At 40.6% G+C, this 23,546-nt stretch overlaps 2 protein-coding genes across 4 annotated transcripts in view; one reads left to right on the top strand and one right to left on the bottom strand.

The window, feature by feature from the left end:
* The window catches only part of PHF2 (PHD finger protein 2), a 184,295-nt gene extending 182,991 nt beyond the window's left edge, over nucleotides 1–1,304 (bottom strand). The window contains exon 1 of one of the 3 annotated variants that reach the window (XM_074198346.1): nucleotides 1,131–1,304. In XM_074198346.1, coding sequence (XP_074054447.1) covers nucleotides 1,131–1,228 — 98 coding nt within the window. In that variant the 5' untranslated portion in view covers nucleotides 1,229–1,304. The remainder of the gene's footprint in view (nucleotides 1–1,130) is intronic. The other 2 variants (XM_074198347.1, XM_074198345.1) reach the window with 2 other exon arrangements.
* On the top strand, nucleotides 1,227–11,922 carry LOC141496544 (uncharacterized). Its single transcript, XM_074199038.1, has 4 exons — nucleotides 1,227–1,241; nucleotides 1,647–2,550; nucleotides 2,732–2,889; nucleotides 4,423–11,922. Exons 1-4 carry the CDS (start codon nucleotides 1,227–1,229, stop codon nucleotides 4,432–4,434), a joined length of 1,089 nt encoding a protein of 362 aa, XP_074055139.1. The 3' UTR covers nucleotides 4,435–11,922.
* Nucleotides 11,923–23,546: the final 11,624 nt, after the last annotated feature.

The raw sequence follows: 23,546 nt of genomic DNA, 5'->3' as shown, positions 1-23,546 counted from the left end.
CCGGCCTCCCGCCCGCTCCCCTCCCGGCCCGGCCCGGCCCCGGCCTCCAGGGGGCCAGCCCCCGGCCCGAGCTGTCAGTTGCACGAGGACCGAGCCGGTCGCGGCCCGGGGTGGAGGCGGAGGGAGGGGAGGGGGCGCGGAGTCCCAGGCCCAGCCGCCCCCGAACTTTCCCCGCGGGGCGTCCGGCGAGCACGGTCCTCCCCGCGGCTCCTCCGGCGGTCCGCGGCGGCACCGGGCCGTGCTCCGGAGAGCGAGCCGCGCGGCGGCCGGGGAGCGGTGGGCCGAAGCGGGCCGGCCCGGACCTCCGTCCCCGGCGCCCGAGCAGGGAGCCGCGCTGCTTCCGCCGCCGCCCGCCGCCACCGCGGCCCCGGGCCCGGCCCCGGCCGCCCGCCACCCCCCCCCCCCAGGCTTTGTGCGCGGCCTGCCCTCCCTCCGGGCCGGCCTGCCGGGAGCCAGCCGGGCCGCTGTCCCCGGGCCAGGGCGGCTCTCCGGGACCGCGGCGGGCGGGCGGGCAGGGCCGAGGACAGCCAGCCTCCCCGCCGCCCTCGCCCCCCCCGGCCCGGGCACAAAGGGGAGCCCCGCCCGGGGCCCCCCAGCGTGGACAGAAACCGCTGCCGGTCCCCTCCGCCGCCAAAAATACAGCAGCCCAGGCGCAGGGGCCCGAGGCCGGGGCCGGGGCCAGCCTGGCGGCTGACTCCTCCTCTCTGCCCGAGAAGGAAGGGCCTGTGGCGGCCACCCGGGGGAGGGGGGGAGCCCTGCTCCGGAGCGAGCGCCACACCAGGCGAATTCCGGATTGATTTCTCTTTATCCTGGGCACTGGGGGCGGCGGGAGCCGGGGGCCCGGGCTCGGGCGGGATCCGGGGCTCCGGGGCAAGGGAGGGAAGGAGACGGCCGGGGGGGGGGGGTGCCCAGACAATACACGGAGCCGAGAAATCCGGCATCGCCCGCCGGGCTCGGGGGAGCGCCGAGCCGCGGGCGGGCGAGGCGAGGCCGGGGGAAGCTCCGGGCGGGGAGGAGGAGGGTGGGTGCCCCTCGCCGCGCGCCCCGCGCCCCTGCGCCCGCGCCGACCCCGCAGCCGCGGCCCGCCGGCCCCAGCCTCCCCGAGGCCCGGCCGGGCCGGGAGCGCTTACCTGCCGTGGAACCAGTCCTTACAGGCGTCGCACTCGATCATGAAGCGGGTAACGTCGTAGGGCAGCCGGCAGATGCAATAGACAGGCACCGTCGCCATGTTAGCTGCCGCTGTTCCTGCAGCCGCCGCTCCTGGCTCCTCCGACAGCCGCCGCCGCCGCCGCCGCTAGTCCTCCTTCTCCGCCGCCGCCTTCTCCTCCACCTCCCGCGTCGGCTCCCGTTGGCAAAGACCACAGCCCCGGTGTCCAGGCAGCGGCGGGCCAGGGGCCGGGGCCGGGGCTGCCCCCGCTGCTGCAGCCGCCGCTGCCGCCGGTCAGGCCGGCTGCTCCTGCCGCCGCCGCCGCCGCTTCTCCTCCTCCTCCTCCTCCTCCTCCTTCTCCTCCTCCTCCTCCTCCTCCTCCTCCTTCTCCTCCTCCTCCTCCTCCTCCTTCTCCTCCTCCTCCTCTTCGCCTCTGAAAGGGGGGAGGGCAAAGGGAAAAAATCCACAAACAGGCTCCCCCCTCCCGTGCACACGCCAGCCCCCGGCGGCGGCGGAGGGGGCTGTGTCTATACAATGCGAGGAGGCTCCGAGGGAATCGATCCGTGCGGCGGCTTCCGCGAGGAGTCCATGCCCAGATTTTGTCAAATTGCCGCGGCCGGAGCCCTCCCCCCGAGCCCGCGCGGGGGCACCGGGGGGGGTGGGGTGGGAGGGCGGGGGAGAGTGGGGTCCGGGCCGCAGGAGGGCTGGCGGAGTGTGGGCACACAAAAGGCAAAATGGATCTGCGGCGCGCGGGCAGAGGTGGGCGGCTGGGCTGCAAAGTTTTCCCGGCCGGGGTGCCGGGGCGCCGGGGCGCCGGGGTGCCCACGGGGGCCCCGGCGGCGCGGCGCGGAGCAGGGCCCGGCGCCTGCGGGCCGTCCTCTGGGCTTCCGCGGAGCGCGGCTGTCACGCCGGCGGAGGAGCGGAGCCCGGAGCCCTCGCCTCCCAACCCCACCGGAGGGAGCCCCCTTCGGCCGCCGCCGCTCAGCTCCTTACGTCAGCTTGCAACATTGTAGCGTTTCCTCTGGTCGAGGCTGGACGCGCCGGGTCCGGAGGGGGGCGGGGGAGGCAGCTGGAAACTCCCCTGGGGCGACCCCCTCGCCGGCCCCTCGGGAGGGCCCGCGGGCCCCGCTGCCTGGGCCCTCGCTGGCGGCGCCGGGCCGCCCTCCTCGCCTCCTTTCCCCGCCGCTCGGGTTTCGGAACTGGAGCTGCTCCTCTCCTACCAGAAGGGGAATGGGGGAGGGAGAGGGAGAGGGAGGAAAAGAGGAAAGAAGGGAGGGAGCGAGGGAGTGAGTGGCGGGAAGCTGGGCGGCCGAGGCGGGCAGCAGCCCCGGAGGAACGCGGGAGAGGAGCGAGGCCGACCCCCGAGCCCCACGAAGAGAGCCCGGCCTTCGGAAGGCAGGAAAGTACTTCGTCCCAACTTTTTTTTTTTTAATGGGCGGCTTTCTTACCAGGCAGCCGAGAGCGGGCAGTCAGGGAGATGCCTCCCCCTCACCCATAGCCTGGCTTTCTCAGCCCCCTCCCTCACCCCCCTCCCATAGAGAGCTTTTCTTTTTTTGGATTCTAGTCAAACTTTCTTTCCTTCAGGCTCTACTTCCCCATGTAACAGCCCCCTCCTCAACGTGACGGATGGAGATGACCTGGAAGCAGTGCCCAGGCACCACCTGCACATACCACCACCACCACCACCCCCAGCATGGGCCTGGAGACCCCTGGCAGCTCGACTGCAGGAGACCGCAAGTTCAGTAAGTGCCCACCTACTGTGTGCCCGCCCCGAGCTAGACGCCGGGCACAGATTCACAGATTAAAAACGAAGCCAGCGTAGAGAAATCAGCACATTAGAAAAGAAATCCCGAATGGGCTGCCCCAGGAGCACCTCCTACTTCCAGTACTGTGTGATGACTCCCAAAAGGAGAGGTCGCACTAAAGCACCTCCAAGGCCCGGCCGAAGTCTTTAACATTCCTCGGATCTATAAACTGGGGTCTACTCCGAGGGTCGCTCTCTATCATACCCCCTCTCTGAATCCTCGACTTGCAGGTTCAAATCAGATGCTACCTCTTCTACCAAGTCTTCCTGCATTTCCCCTCTCCCTCCACCACTTTACCTTTTATTTACTTATTTGACCAAGTCTAGAACTTAGTCTCCCACAGTGGAGGGATCATATTGTTTTTGATCTTTGTATCCTCAAGAAAGACCTAGCTCCAGGCCTTTTATTTAGCAGGCCTTGTTTGTAGTCATTAGGGTCGATTTATCCCCATTCTAGTGAATGAGTACCTACTAAGGGTATGGTCCTCTGTGAATGATGACTAAACTAATATCCTGGATTCCTATCTTAGGGGAACTCACTATTCAGTTCAACAAACATATATTATTCTTTTCAATACAACATTCCTAAGAAGAGTTGGACCAGAAGGGTTTCAGATAGGCGAAGATCAACCCTCAACACCTCGGGCCATTAAATAAGGAACAATAAAACAGCTAAAAGCAACTGTAACCTAATTGCATCTGTCTGTTTCCTCTTTTAAAGGAATTCTCTAATGGCACTTTTCTCTGACTTGCAGAGGTGGGAGACTGGGTGGGAGAATACTACAGATACTTTTTCCGTGTATTATTTTTTCTTGAACAATTTTTCTCTTTTTCTTTATTACAAAATCAAACTCTGAGAGGAAGTAAGGAAGGAATACATTGGGAAATGTAGGTGATAGTTTAAAAAAGATATCAATCAATAAAATGTGTTTTTAAAATCTAAATTAACAACTAAAGTTTCTCTATAATTTGAGGCAATTTGCATGGTACCTTGAAAGAATGCAGGATTTCAAGTTGAAATACTTGGGCTTGGAATCTTACCCTCTACTAGTTTTTGCCTTTGTGACTACAAGCAAATCTCACCACCAATCTTGAGCCTCTGGATCTTTATCTGAAAAATTAGGAGATTGAAATCTCTAAGGTCCCTGTCAGCTCTGAATCTTTGAACCTCTGAAGTGAAAGTGGATAGAGGAGAGCCAGGAAGATCTCGGATATTTACTACCTAGGGTGACTCTGGATAAGTCATTTAAGCTCTTTGAGCTTGAGTTTCCTCATCAGGAAAACTGGAGGGGGAGGGGTGAACCTGATGACCTCTGAGCTCCCTTCCACATCTTTATCTGAAATCCCACACAGTTTTCAGTCCACTTAGAATGGATCTAAAAGTACAACTAATAAATTATTTTTGTTTTCACTGTGGCTCACTTGATTGTCACAAACAGATCTTTTTAAACTATTTCTCCCCATTTTACAGATCAAGAAATAGAGATTCTGAGCAGATCATAAGGAATGAAATTACTTGTTCAAGGTGTCACAGTAAGTAAACCCAGAGCTTCTGACTTCAAGTCTAGAAATCTTCCCACTACACCAAATTCATTTACCCAGAGGTCGGAAGGTTAAAAGAAATACAGGCTAAAAACATCATGTAAAAAAGGCCAGAAAAAGAAGTCACATTGGAACATTGTTTCAATTTATTGCTGGAGGCCATGGATGAGGCTTCTGGAAGCAGAGAAAACCCAAACTTCCAATCAAAGAACTGCTTCTTACTAAACTGTTGATCTTGGATAAAGTATTTCTTTTCTGATCCTCAGTTTCCTCCCCTGTAAAGTGGGAAGTGGGCAAGAATCAATGATCTAAGAGTCCTTCCAGCTCTAATCCTGTAACTCTAATTCTCCAGGTTTGGACATCTTGTTGCTACTGATCTTCCTTTATAAAATCGATGAATCACAGATTGGAAGATGATTAACTCCAACCCCCCCCCCCCCCTCAGTTTCCAGATAAGGGAGACAGGAAGTCAAATTTACTCAAGGTCATAAAACCATAACTGTTAAAACTAGGATTTGAACCTGGGTCCCTGCCTCCCAACCCAGTCCCCTTTTTCAGTACTACACTTCTCCATTATAAGGATGCTAAACAGTACACCACATGGAAAGGGGAGTCAGGAGGGTATCTGTCCTAGAGTTGATTTTCCTATTCATTTTCAGTCATGTCTGATGCTTCATGACCTTCTTCGGCTTTTTTGGCCACAGAGAGATTTGTCATTTCTTTCTTCAGCTCATTTGACGGAAGAGGAAACTGAGGCAAACAGGGTAAAGTGACTTGCCCAGGGTCACAGTTATTAGTGTGTCCAGAATTTAGGAAGATGAGGCTCCCTGACTTCAAACCCAGTCCTGACTGTCTCCCCTCTGCTCCAGGCCCAGGGATTATCAAGTTTAGTAATAAGCAATTCTCAACACTGAAGTTGGGAGACTCTCTGGAGGGTTGAAGTGATATGGGGAGCAACCTACCCCTCCAACAAACTGATCTGAGTGGCTCTCTTAAGCACTTCCACTGTGGCTTTCAAACCCTAATCTTACCAAATTGGAGGTCCAACAGGAAAAATATGCTGAGGAACTGAATACTGGTTGGACTGTGAAGAGAGTAGTATACCTGGACTTGGATGGACATTCCATGCAGGGAGAGAGGTATAGAGAGCTGCTATAACTGGAGGCAGAAAATCCAAGTTTGAATCTTACTCTACTTGTGGTCTTAATAATAATAGCACCTGAAGGTTTCAAATATTATCTAATTTATGTTCATAACAACCCTAGGAAGGAGGTGTGGTTATTTTCCCCATTTTATGGATGAGGAAATCGAGTCATACAAATTGAGTGCCTTTCCTAAGGTCATACAAGTAATAAGTAATCTCTGATGCTGGATTTGAACTCATACTTTCTGACTGCAAAGTCAAGAATTCTATTCACTGTACCAACTAGCTATCTTGGGCTAATCACATTTGGCTTCTTCCCTAGCTCCCAAGTATTGCACTAACAGGAGAATAAACTAGAGGCTTTCTAAATTTTCCTACAGCTCTAAATCCTATGATCCAGTGATCCTTTTTTTTTTTTTAAAGATTTTTTGCAAGGCAGTGGGATTAAGTGGTTTGCCCAAGGTTACACAGCTAGGTAATTATTAAGTGTCTGAGGCTGGATTTGAACTCAGGTTCTCCGGGCTCCAGGGCTGGTGCTCTATCCACTTTGCCACTTAGCTGCCCCTAGTGATCCTTATCTAAAGCTTTCACCAAACATATAAGACTCACCAACCTAAACCTAACTTTGGTAAAGCCAGAATCAACTTTCCCATTTTTCCTAAGAGGGAGAAATGCAATAAACTTATCCCTTGCTCCCTAAAATGTCACTTCCACTAAATCTCTATATTACTCATTGTTTGGAGGCAAACCACCAAAGGGGCCCCAGAATAGAAATGTTCTCTGGGAATAATCACAATGCTAGGATTAGGAATCAATTAGCTCACTGAGTGGGAAACCTTTGTTTGGGACTTGAAGTTTACTAGGGGAAGACTTTTGATTATGCTAAACTCAGTTAGTATTTCTTTAGTGTGTTTACTGACTGCCTATGAAAGGAAAGTTTCTACTTCTAAAAAGACAAAAGCCAAATATCTTCTGCCTTCAGGCATCTTACATTCTATTAAAAGGGGAAAGAAAAGGATGCACAAGTGGGGCTATATAAAAATATAAAAATAAGTAATTTGAAAAGGGAAATCATTAATAACTGGAAAAGGCAGTGACAATTGAGTTGAGCTTTGATGATCCAAATGATGGGGGGGGGGGTTCAGAAAAAATCTGGAAAGGCATACAACTTTATCTAGAAAGTGAAATGAGCAGAACCAGGAAAACATTTACAACAGTAACCAACAATATTGTTCATCAAGAATTGTAGATAATTTAACTGTTCTTAGCAATACACTGATCTAAGACAATCTGAAGGCTACAGGTTAAAAAATATTATTTACAAAAAAAAATTGTTTACTGCAGAGAAAGAACTAATGAAGTTGAATACAGATTGAAGCATTCTCTTTTTTACTATATTTTTGGTCTATGATTTTTTTTTGTGGGGAAGGGATTAAGTTACTGGTGTTGGTAATGTCATGGTCAGTTCTCTTTGTGATCCCACAAAAAACAAAAAACTGGAGTAGTTTGCCATTTTCTTCTCCAGATGATTTTACAAATGAATAAATGAAGGCTGTTTGCCTTTAGGTTAAGTGACTTGCCCAAGTTCATATAGCTAGTATGTAACAGAGGCAAGATTTCAACACAGGAAGATGACTGCTTCCAAGGCATACATTTACTAAGTGTCATTTACTACGTGTCAGTCACTGCAACACACACACACACACACACACAAAACAAACCTCTTTAAAAAAGTCCCTGGCCTGATAGGGTTTAATCTTCTAAAAGGGGAAGAAATAAAGGCATATACAAAGTACATACAAATAGAGATACAGGGTAGCTTTAGAGGAGTCCACTGTGAAGAGGCTTGAGGGAAACCAGGAATTCCAAGAGTCAGAGGAAGGGGGAACCCCCAAGACAGGCAACAATAGAGTTCATCAGGAGATGATCTTCCAAGCAAGGTAAAAGGACAGAGTTCTGAACTACGTAGCTCAAGTCTGTTGTGGGAAAGTGATTAATTAACAGACCTTCTTGCCCTCTCCCCACCCCACCCCCCAGCAGGTCAGCCATAATTGACCTATGTGATAACAACACTAGCACCTTCAAGGTACCAGCACTGCCATGACGATTTACAAATATTACCTCACTTGATCCATACAACAAGCCCTGAGTTTGGAGCTATTATTCTCATTTTGTTCAAAGCCAAACAGCTAATAAATATCTAAATTTGAACTTGGGTCACCTCACTCCAGGCCCTGTACTTTTTCCACTGTGCCACACAGCTCCCACATAAATGTATATCCATATACATTTTAAATGTAAATGTATATCCATATATACATATAATAGGTATGTATGCGAGTATATATATATATGTATATATATATATATATATACTTTGTAATGCCTTGTTACAAAATTATGCCATTTAATCTAGGTACAATATAAATGACCACTGAGGTCCATGTGACTCTCTTCTCTTTGGTTTTAGACTTTTAATATTAATTTTTTGGTCTAATTTTCATCCACCTAACAAACAAAAATGTATTTTTCCTCCCTCACACAATCGCTGAAAAGAAAAAGAAGAAAAATCATTATAACCAATTTGTATAGTTAAGTAAAACAAATTCCCATATTGGTCATGTTCAAAATATATATGTTTTCTTCTATACCCTGAGGTCATCACCTTTCAGTCAAGGGTGAGTACCATGTTCTGTCATTGGTCCTCTGGAATTGCGTGCATTAATTAGGATTCTTATGCCTCACCAAAAAATACAAGTAAAGTAAAATTGGAAGAAGAAATAGCAAAAGTAAGTAAGAGGAGAAAGAGAAAGGAGGAGGAGGAAAAATTATTATGTAAATTATTATGAAAAGAATAACTCCAAAAACCTACAAGCAAAGACCTACAGTAGAGAAGGGGAAAAAAACCAGGTTGGCCACAAAATCAATTAGAATTCCTAATATTAAAAAAAATAGAATTTTTTAAAAGTTTGAAAATATTATAAAGAGTATTAGAAGAAAAGAATTAGAAAAGAAATAAGATGCCTTCACATGAATAATGAATATCATATCTTTTGCCTTCAAATGAATGCTATAAGTAAACTTTAAATAAAATGAGAAAGAAATGAGAGTTATGGAGAAAGGACTTGAAAAAAGATTAGTATAGTATGAAAAGTATAAAATGTTACCCAAGTAATAGAGTCTTTGAAAATTAAAATGAATCAAAGATAAATTAATGATCTCATGAGCTGGTAAATATCAATATAAGTCAAAAATGTTTTTGAAATGAAAAAAATTTGAGTTATCTTATGCCAAAACCAAGTGAACTAGAAAACAGATCAAAGAAAGATTATTCAAGAATCACTGGACTACTTGAAAATCAAAACACAGAAAAAGAGCCTGGATATCATATTTCAAGAAATTATAAAAGAAAACTATCAAGACTTATTAGATGGCAAAGTGAAATGTTGAAAGAATTCCTCCAGTCATCTTCTGAAAGAAACAAAAATTCCCAGGAATTACTGTAGCCAAAATTATGATTATTGAAATGAAAGAAGAAAAAAACAGCAAAAAGCTGGGGGGGGGGGGGGGAGAAAGGGCTGGGGACAGTTCAAATGCCAAGACCTATAGAGAAAGTAAGAAAAGCTTAATAGACCACCACTATAAAGAAATAGAGAGCTTGGAATAAGGAATATTAAAGGCAATAGAATAACAACCAGAAAATTTAAGTTACATTCTCTTAGAGGGAAAAAAAATATTTTTTTTAATGAAATAGAGGACTTTCAAGCAGAAACTTGAAATACATATAAGTGAGTCAAGAAAAGTATACACATTTAAATACAAATGAACTATCAGAAAGGACTTTATAAGGATGGGCAGCAAGACAGCCTAGTAGAGAAAAAGTCACTTAACTCTTTGCCTCAGTTTCTTTATCTGTAAAATGAATGAGAGAAGGAAATGGTAAACTATTCCAGTAGCTTTGCCAAATGGGATTGTGAAGAGTAGGAGATGAATAAAAAATGACTCAACAACAAAATTATAATCAAAGGGCATAAAGGTGGGTAGATAAAGGAAGTGTTCTCACAGAACTCTGACACTAGAAAATATAAAAGGAATCAAATAATACATAGGGCCTCAGAATGATTTCATTATGTTCTAATGATTTTAAAATAAGAAAATTGGGGAGGGCAGGAACAGAGATATAGTAGGAGAATTTGATATCTCACATAATCAGGGTACAAAAGTGGAACTTGAAATAAATAAGGATGGGTGGAGCAGGTGTCATTGGCATCACACTTTCATCTGAAGTGGTCAAAAGAAAGAACAAACCCATATAGAGTTTGGTGTGGAAATACTCAACAGGGGAAAATGAGGGTACAGTAAAAAGGAAAAAGGGCAATAAGAAAGAAAACAGATTTGGGGAGGAATTGTCACAGTATAAACTCCAAGTTCAGAGTGGAGGGGGGAGGAAGATGATAAAGGGTATAAAAGGAAAGAAAAGCAGGGTAAGAAGTTCTAACTGGGGTCTGGGTAAAGGGAAGAGAAGAGGATGGGGAAGCACAGGTAATGAATGCATTCATCAATGACACTCTGTAAACTGGAGGCAGAGAGCAAAGAGGAAGAAAAAGAAGCATAATAGAATAGGATGGATGTAAATAAGCAATTAACAATCATAATTATAAGTGTAATGAATTCATCCATAAAAAAGAAGAGGCCAGAAGAATGGATGAGAAAGCAGCTTTCAACAATTTGTTGTTTATAAGAAACACATTTGAAGCATACTCACACAAAGTTAAAATAAGAGACTGGAACAAAATCTATTATGCTTCAGCTGATCTCAATAAAGCAAGCATTGCTTCAGACATGGCATCATCAGAAAAGAAAAAGAAGTGATTAAAAGAGATAAAGTAGGAAAATACATTTTGCTAAAGGATAACAATTTCAATAGCTCACATATGTGACCTGAATGGCACATCATCTAAATACTTAAAAGAAAAATTAAGTGAGTTAGAGTGAGAAATAAAAATAATAGTAAGGTACTCCCAAGGTACTCACTTTCAAACTTAGAAAAATATAAAGACAAAAATGACTTAGAATCTAAACAGAATTTTAGAAAACCTAGATATGATACCTTACAGGCCATTATTAAAGGGGAACAGAAAGAAGTTTACATAGTTTTCATTCATTTATGGCACATATCTTAAAGCATAAAAATGCCACAAATGAATGTAGAAAAGCAGAAGTATTAATCACATCCCTTATGAAATAAAATGTTCAATAAAGAGCCATCAAATAAATGATTAGTCACCTGAAGATTAAATAACTTAATCCTAAATCATTTGTGGATCTAGGAACAAATAATAGGAATAGTAGATAATATCATTAAACTTTAACAAGAGCTGCTACGAATATTTTGGAACATGTAGGACTTTTCCCTTTTTTATAATTTATTCTGGATAATTTCTGCTAGGTCTATATCCAGGAGAAATTTAAAAAGGGGGGGGGGAAGTCCTACATGTTCCAAAATTTTCATAGCAGCTCTTTTTGTAGTGGCACAGAATTGGAAATTTATGGGACGCCCATCAACTGGGGAATGGCTAAACCAGTTATGGTACATAAAGACTATGAATACTTTATTCTCTAAGAAACCCTACATTTATGGTATGGTATGGTATGGTTGGACTATAATGAAGCATGGAATGACTTATGGCATCCGATGCTGAGCAAAGGGTGTAGAACCAAGAGAACAATATGCACATCCACAACAGCATTTGAGATGAACAACCTTAATGGAAGCAGCTCCTCTCAGCAGTCCAGAGAGCTAGGACAACTGTATTTGACTGGCTATGTACTATTATCCCCATCCAGAGGAAGAAAAACAAAACAAAATGAAACACACACACACCAAAAAACCCAAATCTGATGAACACTTTATAAGAATTATCTCTTATGTATCTCTTTCCCTTAATCCTAATTCCTCATGCCGAAAATTACTAATTTTTAAACACGTTTATCAAAATATTTATGTACAATGCTAATCTATTTGCCACTGAGGAGAGAGGGATGGGAAGGGAGGGTGGAAGGAAATTTTGTAACTCAAAAATACACATGTGCATATAAATGAAAATAAATAATTTTTTTAAAAAAATAAAAAACAGAAGCCCTGGAAAAAGAATATATTCACTGTTTGTCATATCTACATACCTCATGAAAGGAATTGTGTTTGTATTGATGTTTTTGCTTTTCCATTTCTTAATGTCATACTGTTTCAAAAAATGTTAACTGTACTAAAATAAATGTTATTTTTATTTTTTAAAAATAAATATAATAACAATTATGATACAATACATCAAAAAATTTTAGGGGAAAACTTCTATTCCTAAATAGTTTCATCAATAAAAGAGAGAATAAATCCATGAATTGGATATGCAACTAATAAAAAAATCTTTAAAAACTTTTTAAAATGAAAAATACCATTTGAATGCCAACATAAAAATCCTGAAAACTGTAGAGAAAAATAATAAAATTTAAAATTTAAAAAGTTTTGAAATAGTAAATAAGAATAGGAGTTTTTAAAAATAGACTACTAGATAATTTGATCAAAAAAATTCAATGAAACAAAAATTTTAAAAGAAATAAAATTATTATTAGAACCTATATGTTCCAAAATGTATACCAATAAAAGAATAGCTTAAATGAAATAAATTAATATTCACAAAAATATAAAATACGTAGAGTAACAAAACAATTAATTTAGAATTTAAACAATTTGATCCCAGAAAAAGAAATTGAATAAGCCATGGATGAAATACCAAAGGAAAAGATCTGGGGACCAGATACATTTACAAGTGAATTCTGTCCAATATTCAACTAACAATTTCAACATTATGCAAACTTTGCAAAATTAGCAAAAGGGTACCAAATTCCTTCTGTGATATAAATAAGGTCTTGATATCTAAACCAGGAAGAATCAAAACAGAAAGAAAACTATGAACCAAAATGACTAATAAACTTTGATGCAAACATGGTTTTTTTTTTTAGATTTTTGCAAGGCAATGGGGTTGAGTGGCTTGCCCAAGGCCACACAGCTAGGTAATTATTAAGTGTCTGAGGCAGGATTTGACTCAGGTACTCCTGACTCCAGGGCTGGTGTTCTAGCCACTGTACCACCTAGCTGCCCCAGATGCAAACATTTTTGATTAAATAAAAAAGCAAAGGGGCTACAGCAATATATAAAACAAAGATTATATGTTATGTTAGAAATGCAGAATTGTTTCAATATTAGAGGAACAATTAATGTAACCATGTCAATATCAGGAAAAAAGAAAACATAACAAAAGGCACCGATAAAAGTTTTTGACAAAATACAATAGCCATTTATGCTAAAAAAAAAAAAAAAACCAAGAAACTGAAAATTGGAAAAGAGTAGAAAAGGTAGAAATATAGGAAGGGTTATGGGGAAAAAAAACCCACTGGTACATTGTTGATGTTATTGTGAATCAGTACAACCTTTTGGAAAGCAATTTGAAATTTAAAAAAATGAAGTGATTAAACATATGTATCCTTTTTGATCCAAAGATAGTAATACTAGGATTATACCTCAAGGAAGTTATTTTTAAGAAGTCCCGTATACAACAAAATATTTATAGAAGCACTTATTGTAATAGCACAGAATTGAAAACAAAATAGATGACCACTGACTGGGGAAGAGCTCAACAAATGGTAGTTATAAAAATATAATGGAATGCCATTGTGCTATAAGAAGTGATGCATATGAATAATACCGAGAAAGATTTACACAATTTAATGCAGATTGAAGTAACCGGAGTCAAGAAAATAAATGGAATAAATATACACAAAATGGTCAATAGAGAAAGCTGTTAAATTAGAAAATGGAAAGATGGTATCAAAGAAGAGATATGAGAAGACACCCCCAAGTCATTTCTCTGCAGAAGTGGAAAGTCCATGGGAGTGGAACATTACATTCATTTTCTATCTCTAATTTTCTTTTTCCCCCTCTTTTTTCTTATTGTATTTTAAAAATATTTTTTCTGTGGGACAGCTCTCTAAAATGGGAAGAGAAATTTTGGTGATAAAAGAAAAATCAATAAAAATGTTTAAAATCCTAAAAACCACTAGAAAACTAAGAAATATCTGGATCTGTCCTTAATATGTTGATAGTGTATCTAAAACCAAGAGTTAACATTAGATTAGGAATGAGCTAGAGTCCTTTCTAATAACATAAACAGTAAAGCAAGGATGATCATTGATGACTATTTGATATACTGCTAGCAACAGCAATAAGATAAGAAAAACAAATCGAGGGAATAAACAAGCAAAAAAAGAAACAAAAGCATAACTTTTTACAAATGATATGATCAGTACTTGGAGAATGCTAGTCAACCAAAATGTAACTAAAATAATAACTTCAATAATTTTTTTATTGTTATTGCAGCAAATATATCAAAATAAATCCACATAGGGGCAGCTAGGTGGCGCAGTGGATAGAGCACTGGCCCTGGAGTGAGGAGGACCTGAGTTCAAATCCTGCCTCAGACACTTAATAATTACCTAGCTGTGTGGCCTTGGGCAAGCCGCTTAACTCCATTGCCTTGCAAAAAAAAAAAAAAACTAAAATAAATAAATAAATCCACACAAATCATCAGAATGTCTATGTACCATAAACAAAACTTAAAAGGAAGATATGGAAAAAAAATTCCATTTAAAATAATAATAGGGGGTGGCTAGGTGGCATAGTGGATAAAGCACCAGCCCTGGAGTCAGGAGTACCTGTGTTCAAATCAGGTTTCAGACACTTAATAATTACCTAACTGTGTGGCCTTGGGCAAGCCACTTAACCCCATTTGCCTTGCAAAAAAAAAAAAAAAAAAACCCTAAAAACCTAAAAAAATAAAATAAAATAACAATAGATAGTATAAAATACTTGGAATACATGAATCCAACTATGAAACATTCGTTACAGAAATACAGACCTAAATAAATGGAAAAATATTGTTCCTTAGTAAGCAGAGCCAATGTAAGTAAAATGACAATATCACCTAAATTAATTTATTTATTTGGTGCTATCCCAATCAAACTACCAAATAAATATATTTGAAGGAATAAAATATCAAAGATCTAATGTGAAAAAAAAAACAAAGACAAGAGGCCTAGAAGTAACATCTCTGACTACTATAAATTGGTATCATAAAAAAAACGTTTAGAAATAGAGAAATTGCTCCTCAGAACAAATTAATTACATAAGCTACAGCAGCAAACAAAGACAGTAATCTCATGTTTGATAAATCAAAGACCCTAACTACTGAGGTAATGACTCTCTTTAACAAAAATTACTGGGGGAGCAGCTAAGTGGCACAGTGCATTCCAGCCCTGGAATCAGAAGAACCTGAGCTAGGTGATTACTATTGGTCTGAGACTGAATTTGAACTCAGGTCCTCCTGACTCCAGGGACAGTACTCTATTCACTGCGCCACCTAGCTGCCCCATAATTCAACATTTTAAAAATGTTCCAAATAACTAGTAATCTAAAAAATGCAAGTTAAAGCAACTGTGAGGTTCATCTCACACCCATGAGAATGGCAAAGTTGACAAATATGGAAAATAACAATTGTTGAAATAGACATATTGCACTAGGTGGAACTGTGCAGTCACTCTGGAATACAATCTGGAACTTTACCCCAAAAGATACTAAAGTGTACATCCCCTTTATCCCAAAAATATCACCTTTAAGAGTCTATACACCCAAAGAGAAACAAACAAAAATTAAAGTTCCTAAATACACAAAAATATTTATAATAGTATTTTTTTATTGTGACAAAGAATTGGAAACTAAGGAGATGCCCCATCAATTGGGGAATGACTGAACCAATTATCTTATATAAGTGTGGTAGGATACTCCTATGCTGTAGGGAATAAAGAAAAAAACCTGGGAGTACATGTTTGGGCTGAGTGAAGTGAGTAGAACAAAGAAAGCAATTGGGAGGGGGGGGGTAACTGGGGGTAAGTGAGTTGCCCTGGGTTATACAGGTGGTAGTGTCAAGTGTCAAATTAAATTTGAACTCAGCTCCTCCTGACTCTGGGACTGTCCTCTATCTGCTGCAGTGCCACCTAGCTGCCTCCCAGTAAAATAATTTATGCAATAAAATCAACTTGGTAAAGACAACTTTGAAACTCAAAACCTGAGTCAGTGCAATTACCAACTGCGATTCCAGAGATGTGATGATGAAGAATGTTACCTTGCCCACCCTCCTGACAAAATGTGATGAACAAAATAATACATACAATTTTGGGTGTGGCCAGTGTGATAATTTGGTTTGCTTAAGTATATATTATTGGAGGGGAGAGGTCAGTAATGGAGAGGAGAAATAAATGTTATTAATTAAAATAAATTTTTTTATTCCTTAGGCTATGACCCAATTATACAATGGTTTTAACTCAAAGAGGTACATATGTCTCATTCAAACTGTTAATAGTTGTTTGATTTCATCAAAAAGAAAGCAGAAAACTGGTGGGGAAATTTTTACGAGTTTTTCTGATAAAGGCCTCATTTCTCAAATATACAGAGAGCCAAGCCAATCAAATTTATAACAATTTGAGTCATTCTGCAATTGATAAATGACCAAATGATATGAACAAGCAGTTATAAGAAAAAATCAAAGCTATTAGTTACATAAAAATGCTAAATTACTATTCATTAGAAAAAAAGCAAATTAAAACAACTCTGAAGTACCACCACTCATATTATCTGATTTGCCAATATGACAAAAAAAGGAAAATGACAAATATTGGAAGGGATATAGAAAAATAGAGACAACAATGCTCTACTAATGGTGGAGTTGTGAATCAATCCAACCAATTCTGGAGAACAATTTAGAACTATGCCCAAAAGGCTAAAAAACTTCATACCTTTTGACCAAGCGATACTACCACTAGTAAAGATCAAAGATAAAGGGAAAAAAAAGATCTATTTGTATAAAAAGATTTAAAGCAGCTTTTTTTTTTTTTGCAGTAGCAAAGATTTGGAAATTGAAGCCAAGGCCCATCACTTGGGGAATGGCTGAACAAAATGTGGTATGATTGTGATGGAATACTATTATGCCATTAGGAATGATGAGCAGGATACTCTCAAAAAAAAACCTGGAAAGATTTATATGAACTGACATAAAATAAAATGAGCAGAACCAGGCAACATTGTATACATTTAACAGCAATATTGTATAATGTTCAACTGTGAATGACTTAGCTATTATCAGCAATATAATAATCCAAAATTATTCCAAAAGATTTACATTGAAAAATACCTTCAGAGAAAGAACTGATGGAGACTGAATGCAGACTGAAGTATAATTTCTTAATTTTATTATTCTTGGGGCTGTTGCTCTGTATTTTTTTTTGTAATGTTTGCCTAACTGCACATTTATATTCCATGTATCAAATTGTTTACTTTCTCAAGGAAGGAAAGGGGGAGAAAAGGAGAGAGGATTTTAGAACTCAAAGTTTTTAGAAACATTTAAAGAAATTTATGTTTACATGTAATTGAGGAAAAAAATTTCAAGTGAAATAAACAGAACTAGAAGAAAACCAAACACAGTAATAGTATTGTACAAAGATGTACTGTGAATGACTTAGGTATTCTTAGCAATCCAATGACCCAAGATAATTACAAAGGACTTAACAATGAAAAATACTATTTTTATCCAGAGAAAATGTAGCTCAAAGCAAACTGTTTTCTTTTTACTTTATTATTCTTGGGGGGTTTTTTGTTTGAGGTTTTTTTTTTGGCCTGTTTTCTTTTGCAACATGGCTAAAATGAAAATATTTTGCATGACTGAACATGTATATTTTATATCAAATTGCTTGCCTTCTCAAGGGAAAGGCAGGGAGAGAATTTGAAACTCACAATTTTAAAAAGGAATGTTAAAATTAAATGTAAAAAATTCTTATCTGATAAAATTACTTTTAAGGAGATGAGAAAATCAATGTAGTCCCCTCATAAAGACATCAATACAAATAAACATGTGTATAGTATAGCACCAACTTATTAACTTGTAGAAAAAGAAATATAAGCTATATTTTTCTCTTCTCTCTTTGAAGAAGTGGAGGACTATGGGTGTGGAAAGCTGCAAATAATGTCAGTCTTTTCTAAATACTTTTCTGTAGGTTTTTTGTCTTTTTAATTTTTTGTTATTGCTCTCTGGGAAAAGAATGGAGGGAGAGAGGGACAAACAGGCAAAAATAAGTGATATAAAAATTGTATCAGCAAAATTTTTATCAATATAAACATTGCTGTTATTATTGTTTATGTTATTATTTTATTGTCATTATTATTATATTATTATTTCATTACTGTTCATGGCCTAATTTATTTCAAACCTTGCCTAAGTCCAAAGGTCTGTAGAACTTCCAACAATACAACTCCATAGTGATCTTCCCATCAAGAGGCCAAGTACTATCTAGACCTTAGCAAGTCAAGTAAACAGGTGTTTATTAATAAATATATTACTATATGTCAGACTCTGAGCTAAGAACTGACTGAAGATACAAGGAAAATTGATTATCAGGGCTGCTAGGTGGCACAGTGGATGGAGCACTGGCCCTGGATCCAGGAGGACCCGAATTCAAATCCAGCCTCAGACAATAAATACCTAGCTGTGTGGCCTTGGGCAAGCCATTTAACCCCATTGCCTAGCAAAAAAAAAAAAACCCTAAAAAAAGGGAAAAAGAAAATTGATTATCAATTTTTTCTTTTGTTTTGTAAATAGTATTTTATTTCTCTACTTATATGTTAAAGATAGTTTTCAACTTTCATTTTTAAAAGATTTTGAGTTCTACATTTTTCTCTCTCCTTCCCTCTCCACTCCCCTCCCCAAGATAGCAAACATTCTCATTTGGGCATCTATGTGCAATCATGTTAAACACCTTTCATATTAGTCATGAAGTAAAAGAAGAATCAGAACAAAAGGGAAAAACACTAGAAAGAAAATAAAATTTTAAAGTGAGAATATCCTTTGATCTGCATTCAGACTACATAGTTCTTTGGATATAGATGGCATTTTCTATCACAACTCTTTTAGAATTGTTTTTGATCACCATATTGCTGAGAAGTTCTAAATCCACTGTAGCTGATAATCACACAATGTAATTGTAACTGCGCACAATATTCTGGTTCTGCTTGAAGCACTCAGCATCAGTTCATGTAAGTCTGTTTGTCACTTTTTGTAACACAATCGTATTCTATTCTATTACAATCATACACCACAATTTTTTGAGCCATTCCCCAACTGATGGGCATCCCCTCAATCTCCAAGTCTTTGCACCACAAAAATCTGTTTTAAATTTTTTGTACATATGGGTCTATTTTTTTATTGCTGCTAACAAACTCTTTGGGACGAAGATTAGTAATGATATTGCTGAATCAAAGGGTATGATTGGGCATCATTCCAAACTGTTCTCCAGAATGGTTAGATCAGTTCACAACTCCCATCAACAATGCTGTAGTGTCCCAATTTTCCCACATCTTCACCAACATTTATCACCTTCCTTTTCTGTCATACTAACCAATCTGATAGGTGTAAGGTAGTACCTCAGAGTTGTTTTAATTTGCATCTCTCTAATCAACAGATTTAGAGCATTTTTTCATATGATTATAGATAATTTTCATTCTTTCATCTGAAAACTATTTACGTCCTTTGATCATTTAGCAACTAGGGAATGGCTTTTATTCTTATAAATTTTCTAGTCTCTATTTTCAGTCTTCAAGTTGCCATTTAATGAAGGAAACAACATGTGAATCACTATGTACAAACAATATATGTACATAAACACTTGCAAGTCATCTCAGAAAGAAGGTTCTAGCATTAAGTGGCATGAAAACAGTCTTCTTGCAAAAGATGGGATTTACACACCCAATTTGGATCAAGGTACAACATGGAAACAAAGTAAAGACTGACTGAGTGCATTCTGTGGGGGGGGGAGGGGGAGGGAAGCAAGATTGGGGGAAAAATGTAAAACTCAAATAATATCTTTAATAAAAAATAAATTTAAATTTAAAAAAAAAGCATCAAAAGATGGGATTTAGTTGAGACTTGAAACAAGTCAGGGAAGTCGGGAGAAAGGGTTGAGGAGAGATTATTCCAGACATGGGGACAGTCAATGCAAAGAAGCTGAGTGGAGAGAAAGAAAGAAACAGAAAAAAAGGTCAGAGTCTCTAGGTTGTAACATACATGAAGGAGAATAAGGTGTAAGTAGACTGGGAAGGGAAGAAGTAAGAAGAGAGAAACCAATGATCTTGGAACTATTCGGAGCTACTGTAGTTAGCACATGGTCAAACTTATGCTTTGGAAAGGTCACTCTGAAAGTTCAATGGAGGATTGACTGGAGTGGGGCCAGGCTTGAGGCAGGGAGTCTAGGCTGGAGGTGATAGGGGCCTACACTACAGTAGCGGCAATATCAGAGGAGAGAAAGCAAACCACAAAGAGATAAAAATGATGAAACCAAACTGCCTTATCTTTTCTCTTCCTAACCTCCTGACTCTACCTCTTCCTTTCCTCTTTGATAGTCCCAGTTCCACCCTGGGTCTCCAAGGACTTCTAATCCTCCTCTCAAAATCTGGAGGGAGCAGGAAATTGATTTCTGCCATCAACACTTAATCCTGGGGTGGCTAGGTGGTACAGTGGGTAGCTCACGTGCCCTGGAGTCAGGAGTACTTGAGTTCAAATCCAACTTTAGACACTTAGTAATTGCCTAGCTGTGTGGCCTTGGGCAAGCCACTTAACCCCACTGTCTTGTAAAAAAAAAAAAAAAAAAAAAAACTTAGTCCGGTATTAATCTATCAAATTCCTTGAAGGTGCAAAGAGACCCTGGACTATTCTATGACATAAGATCAAAAATTCTGGGTTCACAGAAATATTGTCAGCATCAAGTTCATAGTTCCACCAGCTTTTACAGTCGTTTGGCAAGTGGCTAAAATAAACTTTTTAAGGGGAAGACTTTTGCAGAAATTCTCAACTATTTTTATAATTCTAAACTTATACATATTAGATCAACTCTATTTGATGAGTTAATAAAATTAAGACAATTATTCAAGTTTAAGTTTACAGCACAACTTAGTATACTTTTTAAGATGTTAAAAGTAACTCAGTGCAATAAAGGAATAACCCTAACCTTTTAGAAAATGTTCTCAAATTCCTACATAATGGAGTATAAGGTGGCTGATAATAGATTAAAATGTTACTCCTTAATTTTTATTTTTCAAGAAATAAAAACCTTAGAATAATGAATGAAGTTATGTAGAGGGGAATTTCAGGAATTTATTATCCAGTAGATTTGGAAGAGTTGGGGGGGGCAGATGGAATATTTGGGAGAGTTGGGGGAACGATGCTACCCAAAATCAAATAATAACATAACACTGAGTGATTAAAAAAATCTTAAAAATCATCTATTTCCTCCCTTAAACTTCTACTTGTTGTGAACAGTCATAGACAGTCTGGTGAAACTTATGGACTATTTCTCAAAATAATGTCCTTATTTTATTTTTTATTTTAGAAAAAAATAAAAAGGAAAACACGTTAGAGAAAATAGTAGTAATTTTTTTTCCCATCTAAAGTCATAGACCAGGGTGGAGCCAAGATGGCGACAAGAAGGGATCCAGTCTTAGGAGCTCTCTGATAAAAACTCATAAACTAAGGGCTCTAACTAAACTTTTGAGAGACAGAACCCACAAAGGGACCCAGTGAGGCAGTTCTCCTACTCAAGGTAACCTGGAAAAGAGCAGAAAGGCTCTGCTCCCCAGGGTCGGAGGGGCAGCCCGCCAGAGGGGTGGCCCGCCAGATGGGTGGCCCGCCAGAGCCAAAGAACTTCAGCCTCCCGGAGGCAGCCCCAGGGCGCTGGGAGCCATGGCTCACAGCAGCGGGGGAGTCTCCTGAGCTGCACCCTGGGGAGCACCGGGCACAAAGTGGAGGAACAGCAGGGACTTCTGCCAGAGTGAGCCTGTGGAGCCCAGCCCTTAGGGCACACAGCTAGCAGCTTGGTCTTTCTGCAGCCCAGACCAGGAAACAGAAGCAGGAGGAGCTGGTAAGCAGGAGCCCCCAGGGCATGAGCCCATTGAGGTGAGGGAGGGGAGTGAAGAGAGACTGCGAGCTCGGTCCTCTGCTCCTGGAACAGGACTCTGGGGCTCTGACCACATTCAGATCCTGATCACAGTCTAGGCCCCCCATAGAACAGCAGGGCCCCCCCACCTCAGCCCCTTGGCAGAGGGAGGCGCTTATAGTCATTCACAGACCAGGAGGGAGGACAGAGCCTCACACACTGAGACCCTTGTGGGAGTGTCCCAAAAGCTCAGGAAACACCCCAAACCAGGCCCAGGCTGTGAAAATGAGTAAGCAGAGAAACAAAAAGAAGACTATTGAGGAATATTTTGCAAATGAGCCCAAGAAGGATCAAAATACTCAGTCTGAAGATGAGGAAGCACAAGCTCCTGCATCTAAAGACTCCAAGAAAAACAGAAATTGGGCTCAGGCTATGACAGAGCTCAAAAAAGACTTTGAAAATCAAATGAGGGAGTTGGAAGAAAAACTGGGAAAAGAAAGGAGAGAGATGCAGGAAAAACATGAAAATGAAGTCAGCAGATTAGTCAAGGAAATCCAAAAAAATGCTGAAGAAAATAGCATGCTAAAAACCAGCTTAGGTCAAATGGATAAAACAGTTCAAAAAGTTATTGAGGAGAAGAATGCTTTAAAAAGCAAAATTGGCCAGATGGAAAAAGAGATAAGAAAACTCTCAGAGGACAACAAATCCTTCAGACAAAGAATAGAATTCAGGGAGATTGATGAATTTACCAGAAATCAGGAATCAATACTTCAAAACAAAAAAAAAAATGAAAAATTAGAAGAAAATGTGAAATACTGAAAAAAACAACTGATATGGAAAACAGACTTAGGAAAGATAATTTAAAAATTATTGGAATACCTGAAAGTCATGATCAGGAAAAGAGCCTTGATATCATTTTCAAAGAATTACTACAGGAAAATTGCCCTGATATTCTAGAAGCAGAGGGCAAAATAGAAATGGAAGAGAATACACCAATCCCCCAGAGAAAGAGATCCCAAAAAACCAACTCCTAGGAATATTATAGCCAAGTTCCAGAACTCCCAAGTCAAAGAGAAAATATTACAAGCAGCCAGAAGGACACAGTTCAAATATCGTGGAGCTGCAGTCAGGATCACACAGGATTTAGCAGCAGCTACATTGGAAGCTCGTAGGGCTTGGAATACAATATACCAGAAGGCAAAAGAGCTTAGAATGCAGCCAAGAATGAACTACCCAGCAAGGCTGAATGTCCTCTTCCAGGGAAAAAGATGGACTTTTAATGAACCAGGGGAATTTCAAAGGTTCCTTTTGGAATGGTCAGAGCTGAACAGAAGGTTTGATCTTCAGATACAGGACTCAGGTGAAGCATGGAGATTGGAGGAGAGGGGGGAAATGTGAGGGACTTAATGAGGATGAACTGCATGTATAGAAAAATGATACTGATAATATTCATATGAACAATCTCAGTTAATAGAGCAAGTAGAGGGAGCTTTTATAGTTGAAGCACAGGAGAAAAGCTGAATTCGAAGATAAAATATGGTGTAAAAATGGAGTCAATAGAAAAAAGGGAAATGGAATGGGAGAAAGAAAAAGGAGAGGGGGGAATAGTCCAAGATATTTCACATAATAAGATTTTCTTTTATTACAATGAGCTATTGCAATGATATGGAAGGGGGGAGGCAAGGGGGAATGAGGGAACCTTTGCTCTCATCAGAGATGGCTAGGAGAGGAAACAGCATATATACTCAATGGGGTATAGACATCTGGAGTAAGAAGGAGCGGGGAGCAGGGGGAAGGGGTGGGGATGTGAATAAAGGAGGAGA

Source organism: Macrotis lagotis, chromosome 8 (assembly GCF_037893015.1).
Source record: "Macrotis lagotis isolate mMagLag1 chromosome 8, bilby.v1.9.chrom.fasta, whole genome shotgun sequence".
Taxonomy (NCBI): Eukaryota; Metazoa; Chordata; class Mammalia; order Peramelemorphia; family Peramelidae; genus Macrotis; species Macrotis lagotis.
Note: the sequence above shows the minus strand (reverse complement) of the source record. Positions and strands in the feature narration are given on the sequence as shown.